The sequence below is a fragment of the Psammomys obesus genome, unplaced genomic scaffold (genome assembly GCF_907164565.1).
Source record: "Psammomys obesus unplaced genomic scaffold, mPsaObe1.curated_primary_1811, whole genome shotgun sequence".
NCBI classification, from domain to species: Eukaryota; Metazoa; Chordata; class Mammalia; order Rodentia; family Muridae; genus Psammomys; species Psammomys obesus.
The window spans coordinates 2,311,103-2,324,006 of NW_026587382.1; the positions used below are offsets into that span (position 1 = coordinate 2,311,103).

General features: G+C 44.5%; 2 protein-coding genes across 4 annotated transcripts in view; both read left to right on the forward strand.

Moving 5' to 3' along the window:
- The window catches only part of Mrps21 (mitochondrial ribosomal protein S21), a gene marked incomplete in the record, with an annotated part of 33,525 nt that extends 31,894 nt beyond the window's left edge, over positions 1-1,631 (forward strand). Inside the window, 1 exon segment of the mRNA XM_055603721.1 lies at positions 1,352-1,631. Within this exon segment, the coding sequence (XP_055459696.1) occupies positions 1,352-1,532 (181 nt within the window).
- A 3,103-nt stretch (positions 1,632-4,734) lies between these two features.
- Positions 4,735-12,904, forward strand: part of Prpf3 (pre-mRNA processing factor 3) — a 25,212-nt gene continuing 17,042 nt past the window's right edge. The window contains exons 1-4 of one of the 3 annotated variants that reach the window (XM_055603722.1): positions 4,735-4,822; positions 7,067-7,259; positions 9,853-9,983; positions 12,465-12,611. In XM_055603722.1, coding sequence (XP_055459697.1) covers positions 7,115-7,259; positions 9,853-9,983; positions 12,465-12,611 — 423 coding nt within the window. In that variant the 5' untranslated portion in view covers positions 4,735-4,822; positions 7,067-7,114. Of the gene's footprint in view, positions 4,823-5,059; positions 5,252-7,066; positions 7,260-9,852; positions 9,984-11,735; positions 11,832-12,464; positions 12,612-12,904 lie in introns of those variants that run through there. The other 2 variants (XM_055603723.1, XM_055603724.1) reach the window with 2 other exon arrangements.

A 12,904-nucleotide genomic window follows, 5' to 3' on the forward strand; every position in this document is an offset into this window, starting at 1 on the left:
CCCAACCTAATCTGTGCTTTCAATTTTTTTTTCTTTTTTGCTCCAGTTGTTTGAGAGTCTCATTGTGTAGTCCCGGCTAGCCTGGAACTCACTCGAGGCAGTCCATCTGCCTCTGCCTCCCAAGCGCTTGGAACGCTCCATCATGCTGATCATCACTCAGTTTCGTCTCCAGCACCAAAGACAAAGGAGATGCTTAGACATTGAGATTTCTTCCTTCAGCACCTCATCTTCTTGGCTTCCATTTCTTTCCCCTGGATGAGAAGCCTCCCCCAGCTCTTCCCTCTCGTTGTCTTATTCAGTCTGTCTAGCCTGGCCCAGCCAGTGGGTGCTCTCCAGGCCAATGAGAGTTCCTATCCCAAAGACAGAACGAAGAGTACATGTACACACACACACAACTGCAAAAGTCAGCAAGGTGGATGGACCTGAGAAATAATGCCCGAGGCCGACCCCTAACCTCCACAAGCAGCGGGGGCTGGAGAGATGGCACCTGTACACTCTTGTACACACAAAGTCATGTGATTGGAGTGTCTGGGCCATGGGAAGACAGTGAGGGGGCTGGTACAATGTTCCCGTTTATGTCACTGATCTGATGAGGCCCCAGGATTGCTCACAGTTCAATTGTATCAATTTTTTTCTCTAAGCCTGGGTTTACACTTGTGAGGCAAGTGCTCTGTCACTGAGCTATGTCCCTTTTCGTTAGTTGTTTTTTTAAACAAACAGGATCTAGGTTGAGATCTTGTGCACCAGCCTCCTAAGTGCTGGGCTGACAGCCACACACCGTCAATCTCTCAGTTCTCAAATACAGAGATGAAGGGACTCTGTTCTTCATTACGGACCAAGTCAGAATTGCCCACTAAGAGTGTTTAAAATTACAAGTGGTTTGCCCCGTTTGTGGTTGTTTTTGCTTTGAGGCAAGGCCTCTCTATGTAGCCTGGTTGTCCTTCAACTCACAGAGATCCACTTGTCTCTGCTTTCCAAGCTCTAGGAGCAAAGGCGGGCGCCATGATTAGTTTCGTGTGCAACTTTATGTGTAGTTCCCCTCGGAGGCTGAAAAGCCCTGCACAGGGAGCTGCTGTTCCTTTGGCAGCCGGCATGGGCAGCTGGCATCTCCCTCAGGTGTAGTAGTCAAAAGTTTGACTATGCGCTCCCCAGGAGTAAGAACTGGTTGCTTTTCAATTTGCCTCACGGGTTCTTCCTGGAGCCCCGGGCACTGTTACTGCTTCCTACTACAGTTTTTCAAACACAAGTTACTTTTGTCCTTTGACTTCTGATGGGCTGTGAAGAACCGGTAAGACTGGTAAAGAGCAGCGGTGAGCCACAGCGGCTAATGCCATTGCCTGCCTTTCTATAGGATCCTCAGCAGCGATGGGCTCACTGAAGCCATAAAGCGCCGACGCTTTTATGAGAAACCCTGTCGCCGCCGCCAGCGGGAGAGCTATGAATCATGTCGAAGAATCTACAACATGGAAATGGCTCGAAAGATCAACTTCGTGATGCGAAAGAACCGCGCAGATCCATGGCTTGGCTGCTAATGCCTGTGGTCACATTAATCCTATGTTCAGCTCTTTTCTTTATCCAATCCCAAATTCTGTTATATTTTTCACAATAAACTCAATCACAGGTGAACAAGGCTTTCCCGTGCAGAAGCTCTCTCATTAGTCTACAGTGGAACCTTTCTTTTATTAAAAGGAAAAATAGGACTCACAAAATGCAACAGGAGGGGCTGGAGAGAGGCTCCGTGGTTAAGAGCAGTGTCAGCTCTTGCAAAGGTCCTGAGACCAATTCCCAGCGACCACAAGGTGGCTCCGTACCCTCTAATGCCCTCTTCTGGCAAGCAGGTGTACATGCAGATATAACGCTCATAAAAATAAATAAAATCTTTAAAAAAAAAAGGAACAGGAGCAGTAATATTGCTTGCCAGCCTAGGAGAAGGTCTAAATCAGAAGTCATATGTAATGGGTACACTTTGTTTCTAAAGATGTGGAAAAGTTCTAGAAACCATGGTGACAAAAACTTAGGATTGGAGCGATGAGTCAGCAGTTAGGAGTGCCTGCTGCTCTTGCAGTGGACCTTGGTTGGGTTCCAACACCTACTGAGTGGCTCACAAGGTCTCCAGTTCCAACTTCAGGTCATCTGTTGCCGCCTCTGGCCTCTGGGCACCTCAGGCATGTAGTACAGGTACTTGCAAGACACTCACAGAAAATATATACAGGTATGCGTGGCAAGAAAGGCTCCGAGTGAGGAGTAGGGGTCAGCTTCGGAACTGTGCTAGGGCCCCTGCCGTAAGTCTGACTTGGAAGGTCAGGTGCAGTAAACGGTTAATAGGGCTCTGGATGACTATAACTTCTGCTAGACTGGACCTGAACCAGAAGCTGTATGCCCTCAGCTCTTAGTTGGAGACGCCCATTGTTCACACCTTCCCATAGCAAGCATTCTGATCCCAGGAAGAACTGCACTTCTTGCCCTGCTGCCACCTGCTTCCTCCTCCAGGCAGCATCACCTCCGTGTGGGGGGAGTTGGCGCCAGCATCTGCAGAAGCGGCAGGAAAGCCAGCCATCTTCCAGCAGGGCGTTAGAGAACAGAATTTACAGTTAGGTTATCAGTGCCACCCCCTTGTGGTGTAACACATTGCATGGACTTCAAATTTCCAGCCTTCACTTTCATTTATTCATTTTTTGAGTTAGGGTCTTAGGTAGCCCAGGCTGGCCTGACTTGCAATCCACCTGCCTTACCCTCTCCATTTGAGGTTACAGGCTTGTCCCTTCTCTGATGGCTAACGCTGTTGAGTCCTTTTGTGAATTCCTTACGATTCCTCCTTTGAAGAGGCATTCAAGTCTTGGGCCACTCTGAACTCTGTGATTGCTGCTGAGCTGGGAGTTGGTATTCTCTTGACAGGGTCTCTGATTAAATGCCAGATGCAGATGCTGCCTCCCGGATTGTCCTTATTCTGTTAACAGTTTTGATGTTTGTTGTGATGACCTCAGCTGGCTTGGGACTTGCCATCGTCCTGTCTCAGCCTCTCAAGGGCTAGGATTACTGCCATCTGCCACCATGCCCAGCCAAAAGACAAGTTTTCCATATTCATCAAGTCCAGTCCAGTTTGCTTAGTTGCCCTTGTTTTGGTCTCACATCCAAGCATCCAGTATCATGAATACTAACCCTGCTAAGAGTTTGTGTGTGTGCGTGTGTCTGTTTAAGACAGGGTTTCTTGGGGGCTGGAGAGACGGCTCAGTGGTTAAGAGCACCGTCTGCTCTTTCAAATGGACCTAGGTTCAAATCCCAGCACCCACTTGGCAGCTCACGACTGTCTATAACTCCAGTTCCAAGGGATCTGACACCTTCATACTAATGCACATAAAATAAAAAAAGACAGGGTTTCTCCGTGTAGCCTTGGCTGTCCTGGAACTCACTTTGTAGACCAGGCTCAAATACAGAGATCCACCTACCTGTGTCTCCTGTGCGCTGGAATTAAAGGTATGTGCCACCAATGCCTGTTTCTTCTAAGAGTTTCATAATATTTTCCTCTTAATTTTATTATAGTTTTAAAATTTTCAGTCTTTGAATCATTCAAGTTATTGAGAATTTAACTACGTTAGTGGGGTGTTCTGGGTTTCAGGATCTCTTGTAGCCCAGGCTGCCCACAGACTCAATATGTAGTTGAAACTGGTCTTGAACTCCCATTTTTCCTGCATCCACCTCCATGTTTTCAGACAAAAACTTAAAAAAAAAAAAAAAGACACAGGGATTAACAGTATAGCCTTGGCTGTCCTGGAACTCATTATGTAGAACATCTTGACCTGGAAATAAGAGATCTGTCTGCCTCTGCCTCTCAAGTACTGGGATGAAAAGCCTGAGCCAACATGCCCAGCCTTCTTTCAGTGCTTTTTACGGGAAATGTTATTAGAGGAACCGATTTTCAGTATTTAACCAGGAGTTTAAAGTAAGTCCCCTAGTTACTGCCTGTAATTCCTCCATATATTTTTTTTCTGAATTGTTTCCTCCATTAGGAAATGACAAAAGAAGTCTGGCACAGTGGCACACAACTACTTAAGTCCCAACTACTTAAGCCAAAGAATGAGGATCACTTGAGTCCAGGAATTCAAAGACGAAGACCCTTTCCAAAAGAAGGGAGGGGGAAATGGGAATCTCTTCTATGTGAGACCCTGTCCCAAAATAAACATAACAGTATCAGGAAGCTGGGTATTCATGAGCATAAGAGTTTAAAGCTGGGCATGGCGATACGTGCTGGAGAACACCGGAAATAATTTCTCTTAACTACATTTTGATGTCCCTTATCTAACCTCTATCAACTCACCCCACCTTTCCCAGAGGAATCACCATTCTTTAAATCAAAATTTCGTATTACATTTTATTTGGGGGCGGTGTAGTGGGCCACACGCCACGGTAAACAACTATTCAGAACTTAATTGTGTCATTGTTACTGTAAGTAGAAGCAGTAAATCCAAGTAGATGATATTATATGTACAGAAAAAAAAAAAGAAAGAAAGAAAGAAAGGAAACTAGGAATCAAGAGTGTGAAATATCCTAATTAAATAGGGTGGCCAGAAAGGTTTCCCTAGAACCAATTTGAACACAAACACGAAAGACCACTTTGAGCTCCCGCCGCGCATGCGCTTCGCCGCGGCCGGCACCCTGGTACCGCGGCTGCGCGGCCGAGTCCCCGCCTTCCGCGGTCACGTGCCGCAGGGGCCGCAGCGTGGCGGCGGCTGTGGCGGTAGCGACGGCGGGCCGTAGGGCGACCGGAAGGTTTCCGGTTCCGGTGTAACGTTCGGGCTCCGTCTCAGGGGCTGAAGTTTGTGAGGTGAGTAGCGGCCCCGCGCCCGGAGAGGACAGCCCACGGTCCGAGCGGCTGCCCAGGGCCCAGTCCCGCGGGAGGAGCGGACGGGAGCGCTCGGCGGGAAGCTGGCCGCGCGGAGCGCCGGCTCCTGGCGGGGGAAGGCGTCCCAATGGGCTTGCTGGAGAAGGGCGGGGGCGGGAAGGAGCAGGGTGGGCAGAGCCGCTCTGAGGTGAGGAGTTAGGTCGGACTTGGCGGCGCGGGGGCCACTTGGAAGGACAGTGAAGATGGGAGCGTGGGGGGCGGCAGGGGCTTGGAGCTGAGAGGAGGAAGGAATTCCTTCGCAAGATGGGATTCTGCTGCCTGCCCATGCAGAGGAGCGCTCTGCTTCCCTCTCCTTTGCCTCCAACCCCCCACCGACGCTGACGCCTTCTCGCCGTTACGGTTGGACATTTGGTTAGTGGCAACTCCAGTGACTGAAACTTTCTTCTCCATTGACTGTTCTGTTTGCACATCTCTGGAGAATGGGGTCGAATTTAAAGACACCCATCTGTTAGTATAGTGCTTGGGCTCATATCCCGTCTGCTAACATGCTTCACCTATTTGGATTTTGCAAATCGCTTACACTTTTTAGCCTGTTCAATTGTAGTGGGTTGTAAGTCTCATTAACCTGAGGGTTCTTCACTGTGAACAAGTTTTGTTCACTGCCGTGTGTTTCCCTACATGCAGTAAGTGGCCGGCTTCACAGGTTATGGTTACCTGATTGAATGGAGGGCTCTGTCAAGTGTTCCCGTTTTCCAAGATGAGTAAACTGAAGCTCTGGAGAATTAACTTGCTAAGGGCTTATAAGTGGTGGTTCTTTCTATACTGTCCAATGAGCTTTTTTTCTCTACTCTTGTTAGTGCCCATGTTTGCTTTTTTTTTTTTTTTTTTGATTGACAGTATACTGCTATCTCATGATGGCCCAAAAGAGCCATAAGGATTATTCATAAAACTTGTCACTGAGGCATATCCTTCCAACTACATTACTACATTCAGATATATCAAAGTTAATACTGCATGGTGACAGATCTTATGAGAGGTGAATCTGACAAGAATGTAGATGCTAATTGGATGACATCTTTATGTTTTATGATAAGATCTCCTGTAGCCACGGGTGACTTTGGACTCTGTAACCAAGGGTGAACTTGAACTCCTCATTCTCCCTTGTGCTGGGATTACAGGCTTGTATGACCACGCAGAGGCTTTATCTTTTAGATGTCTTAACACATCTTGAACGAGTAATTCCCAGGTTATGGTATGATGTTTGGCAGTGCTAGGAGGTCGCTGGGAAGTTGAGGCCAGTGCAGTTCTCTGATTGTCACACAGCCATTAGGAAGAAAATCAGAAATGATGTTTTTCTCTATGCTTGTGAGGATGTTTGAGATTTAAGATTTACATTTTAGCCAAATGTAAGCATAAATAGTGTTGAAATTTTATACCAGATTGCATTAAGTTAAAAAAAAATGTTGTGGAGAGTTTGGAGCTAATAAATAATAAAAGTGAGAAGGGGGAGAATTGAAAATGTGGATAGTCTTTTTTTTGAGCTTAGGGTTTATTCTCATTAAGTCAGCTGACAAATTCTATAGAGTATGGTATTGAGTTACTGGTGAATAGAATGCTCACCCTCATGAACAAAACTATAGAGAAATGTGACAGCGTTCTTAAGGATTATGAGACTTAACACAGGAAGACTGACTTGAATAAACCCTCTTATTTGCATCCCTTAGAAAAGTCTTAGGTCAAAGCTGGGCTAGAGCATTCCATCCAGAAGTAGAAGGAATAGTAAAGTTGACTTCTAGATTGACTCTTTAATGTTCTGTCTGCCCCCCCCCCTTTTTTTGTATGACAGGATCAAAAGTTAAAACTATTTCCTCAGACTAGGTTATTCCTAATCTGTTTATTCTTCAGATAGCATTGATGACTGATACTGAGAACTAAAACATCGAATAGTGAGGCATGCTGGTGTAATCCCAGATCTCCACTGGGCAAGTAGAGACAGGAGAATTGTCAAGTGTTGGTCAGACCCTATCTCAAAAACCAAAAAAGCTGATAGGACCACTTCCTTCTGCTTTGAAGCTTGGTTTTTAGGGAAACTATTTCCCTCCATATGAAGTAGAGGGACGTGCCTATGGGTTGAACATAGAAATGGGAGAGCACTCTTGTTAGACTATCATCTTGACATTTTTCTTTTGTTTTCCTTTTCTCTGACTCTTGCTTGGTTTCTTTTAGGTATAGTATTTTGTCCCATTTGAGCTATCATTCTCCTTTTCCCCTAAAATGGCGCTGTCCAAGCGGGAGCTGGATGAGCTGAAACCATGGGTAGAGAAGACAGTGAAGAGAGTGCTGGGCTTCTCAGAGCCCACAGTGGTCACAGCGGCCTTGAACTGTGTGGGCAAGGGCATGGACAAGAAGAAGGCGGCTGGTATGTACCTTTCTGTGTCTTCTGACTTAACATGTATATTGATTTGTGTTGGCATACTTTTAAAAACTGCTTCAATTATTATTTCTTAAAGCCTCTACCTCCCTTCACCCCAGTCCCTTTCAATACCCCAATACCAGGTAGGAGAAAAAGAAGGTTCAAATGGAAAAGGGGCATAGTTCTCTTTGGCTACTTCCTGCTCTTTAGGGTCTTGGGTTCCTTGTGGCAAGTCCAATCTTCATTTCAGAATATCTTCAAGTTCTTCTCGTCAAACTGCATCAATAGCAGCAGGAGCAGCTGGGGAGCACCAGCATTCTTCCATGGAGTGCCCCCTCCCCTTTATTTACTCGCTCTCCAGACTCCTCAGAATTCCACTATCTGCCGCTGGCAAAGAGCCCCTCTCAGAGCCAGATGAGGCAAAGAGTCTGTTGTTGTCTGAACCAGCCCCATTTCCCACACCTGTGATTAAAACAAAACATTTTTACAGTACTATAACAGGTTTTTAAAGACACCAAAACTTCTGCTACAGATTCCAGTCATTAATTGAACTTCCTCAGATTGTCTCTATTAGGGGCATCAAAGGAAAGGTCAGACTAGCCCCTCCTCTTTTATTGTTGGTTTCTGTTTGGTTTTTCTGAGACAAGGCCCCCTGTGTATCCTTGGCCGTCCTGGGACTTGCTCTGTAGATCAGGCTGGCCTTGAACTCAGATAGAGATTCACCTGCCTCTGCCTCCCAACTGTTGGGATCAAAGGTGTGCACTACTCCCTTCTCCCCTTTTTAACTTAAAAGACAGGGTCTCATGGTGCTGAGCCTGGCTTCCAACTCGCTGTGTAGTGAGGATGGCCTAAGACTTTGGATTCAATTTCCTCTGTCAGTGATTCTCAACCCATGGGTTGAGACTCCACAGGGTTACGATAGCCTATGTAGCAGGCATTCACATTAGTTCATAACAGCAGCAAAATTATACTTAGGAAGTAGCGTTGGGATACTTTTACGGTTGAGAGTCACCACAACATGAGGAACTGTAGTAAAGGGTCGCAGCATTAGTAAGGTTGGGAACCACTGGTCTACAAGCATGCACCACACCTGATTTTTCAGTACTGGAGCTTGAGCAAACCAGGGCCCAGGCAAGCCCTCTACCCACTGAGCCATACCCTCTTATAGTACAATGGGAAAAGCTTAAATAGCCATTTTCTGTCTTTCTCTCTCTCTCTCGTTTGTGGTACATTGTGAATCACAATCTTCGGTCACCATACCAAGTCACCTAAGTCAAATTTGCATAGGAAGTATACTGCAATCAAATAGCCTGATTCTGACTGACATCGTAAACTATGAAAGTATAAGATACATGAAAAGGGTGCAGGGAAGTAGGTTTTATCATTGGTCTTTGATAATTTGTTATGTAGGAAAGGTTAAGGTGATAGTTTATCTTAAGCTGTTTTTAGGGTGCTGGGGACTGTACCCAAGCCCTTGTGCCTGCCAAGCAAAGTACTCTTCCACAGAGCTAGCTACCTTTCCAGTCCTTACCTTGAGATTTGATGCTCTGTTTAAGCAGATTCCTCTGGCTGTACAACTATCTGCTCCAAAAAAGATTAAACCTTTTTTACCTTATACAGCAGGGTCATTAAGTATATTAGAAACTGGGAATTCTGCGGAGAAAAATATTTATTTCGTAGTTTTACAAGTTTCACTATCTATTCCTAATTCGTCTCTGTCTTCTAAGTGCTGGGATTAAAAACGTGTTATTGAGGCTGGAGAGATGGCTCAGTGGTTAAGAGTACTGTCTGCTCTTCCAAAGGGCTATGGGTTCAAGTCCCAGCACCCACAGGGCAGCTCACAACTATCTGTAACTCCAGTTCTAAGAGATCTGATATCCTCATACCAATGCACATAAAATAGAATAAAAAAAAAAAAAAAAAAAAACGTGTTATCATGCCTATTTTTATTTTTTATTTTATTTTTTTATATGTATGAGTGTTAACAAGAAAGTGTCAGATCCCCTGAAACTAGAGTTACAGCAGATGGTTGTAAACTTCCATGTAAGTACTGGGACTCAAATTTAAGTCCTTGTGGAAAAGCAGCCAGTGTTCTTGACTGATAGGCCATCTCTCAAGCCCCTACAGTTTGTGGTTGTAGATTATGTGTCTATGTATGGGTATATGTGTGTGAGGGAAGGTTTCCTCAGAGGGATCAGATTCCTCTGGACCTAGAGTCATAGGTGGTTGTAAGCCGCTCATTGTGGATTCTGGGTACCAAACTTGGGTTCTCTGCTGGGGCAGTGTGTGCTCTAGTCCCTACAAAGAAGTTCTTAAAACTTTTTCCTGCTGGGCGGTGGTGGTGCAGAGGCAGGTGGAGCACTGAGTTAGAGGCCAGCCTGCTCTACAGAGCCAGTTCCAGGACAGCCAGGGCTACCAGAGAAACCCTGTCTTGAAAAACCTAAATAAACAAACAAATAATAAAAAATAAAGATACAATAAAAAATAAAAAGTTAGAGTGTTTTCCTTCCTACCTAACCAGTCTGTTGTTTATTATGTGTCTGGTATTGGATTATATACTTTTACCTTTTCAATCTGTGCCCTCTTTTCTTCCTGTCAGATCACCTGAAACCTTTTCTTGATGATTCTACTCTCCGATTTGTGGATAAGCTGTTTGAGGCTGTGGAGGAAGGCCGAAGCTCTAGACATTCCAAGTCTAGCAGTGACAGAAGCAGAAAAAGAGAGTTAAAGGTAAATACGGCTCACTGTCTAATAAGCTCAGGAGTGTTGGAACGATGAGAAGTGTGCTGAGCTTACCTAGCTCACTTCATCTACTGCTAGAACTCCTAGTGTGGAGCTGGGGGAGAGCTCAGTAAGAAGAGTACTTGCCTGGCATGCATGAGGCCCTGGGCTCAATCCCAGTGTTGCAACAAAAAAATAGAGTTAAAAACAAGAACAACAAAATAGAATACCCAGTGTTCAAGAGGGATCCTTAGACATTAGAAGGGTAGGATTTGTAGTATCACCATCTTTTGGTTATGAGCAAAGTTTATCTGAAATAGTCCAAAGAGGTAATTGATAGCTTTGTTCTTTATTTCATACATGCTTTTATTTTTCACCATTTCCTTTTTGCTAATACCTATAAATTGATCTAAAAGTGTTGGACTACTTGATGCCTATTAAGTTGCTTCATTATTTCTCCACTGCTTCCTGACTGTAGACCTCATTCGATTAAATAGAGATTTCTATTTAATGTAGTTGTAGATAAGATTCCTAAAAACAACTGCGATGTAGTCCCTATTGCTGTGTACCCTGTTGAGGGTCCCTGGCTCCATGAATGGGATGTGTAAAAGAGCTAGAAATACTCCTTTTCTACCAAGTGCCTCCGCTGTGGTTGCTGTGTAGTCATAGCCAATTTATTTATGAGCAATGTCAAGTAGCTGGTCTCTCGTAGCTCAGTTCCCTAGTGTAGCCAATTTCTCTATCTCACTTCCCTTTGTCTCTCTTGGATTTTGGTTGGTTTGTTCTGAAATAGAGTCTTGCTATATAGCGAACTCAGGCTGTCCTGGCACTATGGTGCTCTCGAGTGCTAGGATTGCAGGTGTGTACCACCATGATCAACTTGTCTCTGTCTTCAATAAGTTTTCTTTTGTTTATGGATCTTTCTCAAAGATTCATTTAAAAATTTTTATTTTGTGTAAGTGTATGCACACAGGTGCCCACAAAGGTCAGAATAGAATGTCAGATCCCTTGGGGTTTGAGTTACAGGTGGTTGTGAGCCACTGCATAGGTGCTGGGAACCAAACTCTATAGTCCTTGGAAGAGCAGTGATCACTCTAAACCTCTGAGTCATCTCTCCAGTTCTTGTTTTGATTTTTGAGGCAAGATCTTGCTACCAAGCCTGGACTATCCTCACACTCAGATGTTCTCCTGGCCCAGCTTCCTGAGTGCTAAGACTTAACATGTACAATTATGCCAGCTCTAAAGTGCTTTTGATACTTTGATATTAACTTCCTTTTCCTGAGACACAGAAAAAAATAAGCGGTGTCTTCTTGGGTTCTGTGGCCATGCTATAGGACCAAGAAAAATAGAAATTCCTATCCCTTTGTTTTTAGAACATTATAGGGTAATCAGTCCTTGCCTTAAATCAGTCTGCAATTTATGAGCGAGGAGTTGCAATAAATCAGTCACAGGTTATAAAATCTGAGTACAGTTTTGTATAAATTTAGAACTGACTATAGAATTTCAGACTTGTGTTAAACTTAAGATGATTAGTCCACAGACTTTACAGATCAACACAGTGAAGATTATGTTATGATAGTACATGCCGCTGTAAGTGCCACGCCCATGCTGTGAATGAATTGACTACATTGGGTGGGATAGTAGAAGTGGTTTCTTGAGGGAGATACCTAGATAGCATGGGATATGGGTCCCATTTTTGGTCCATTCAAGTCCCCACTCCACACAATATATTATGGGAGAGTCCTTTTTCTTGAACTGTAGGAGTTCCAGGAAGCGCTCGCCCCTGGCTGAGGATATGTCCTTGCAAAACACGAGCCCTCCTAGTGAAGAGGGGATGTCACCCAAAGCCTTCCACCGGTGTGTACATTTGCTTTTTCCCGTTGTCCCTTCCAGTTGGCCACTCTTGGTCCTTGTAAATTCATTTTGCAAATTATTCAACATATTTGAGTTCCCATTGTATGATAAGAAGAAAATGTTATTGGGGAATACTAAAAAAAAAAGAACAGGCCTCTTTTCTGGAAGAACTTAGGTTTTACTTGTTTAACACTTGGCAAACAGTGTCAGCAATATGATAGAATCTAATATGAACCGGCTCTGAGTGCTAAGAGGATGCAAAAAGAGCAGTCTGATCAGAGTGGGATGAGGTGGTAAGGAAAACTTCCTGGAGGAGGTGAGTTTTAGACAGGTTTTGTGGGAAAGGAGGAAGAGCCTTACAAATGTAGACAGTAGCATTGGAGAAGATCTTGAGATGGGAACATTTATAAAAACATGGAGATGAAATTTGCTTGAATGGGGTAGTAGAATGGTGAAGTTGGGTGAAATGGTCCACTTGGTGGAGAGTCTAGAAGACCCTGCTTCTTGCAAGTAGTTATTTGGAAGTTTGTCATATTCCCCTGGGGAAAACACAGGATGCTGGTAGGGGTCGGGATGCTTCTTCCGGTTTTCCCCCAGGGAGGGATACAATTCTTCTTTCATCTTGGGTTCCTTTAGGAGGTGTTTGGTGATGACTCCGAGATCTCAAAGGAATCATCAGGGGTAAAGAAGCGGCGAATACCTCGTTTTGAGGAAGTAGAAGAGGAGCCAGAGGTGATCCCTGGGCCTCCGTCAGAAAGCCCTGGCATGCTAACAAAGCTCCAGGTTAGTTAAAAGAAGCAAAGTGATTCTGTCATTGAAACAAGAAACACATGGGTCCAGGTTCACCATAATCTAGGTTTGAATTGGTGTTACCCATTTGGGGAAGTTTTATTTTCTGCATTATATTTTAGTGGTCCTTGGTTCGATCAGAACTAGTTCAGCTAAGGATTATTGAAATTGTATTTATTGAGTACCTAGTGTGTTGTGTTACTGTTTGCCCATGCGTCTACCTCCTCATCCCTGGGAAAATTAAATGAAATGATAGCACTCACCTTGACTATATCCTTAGAGCTTTT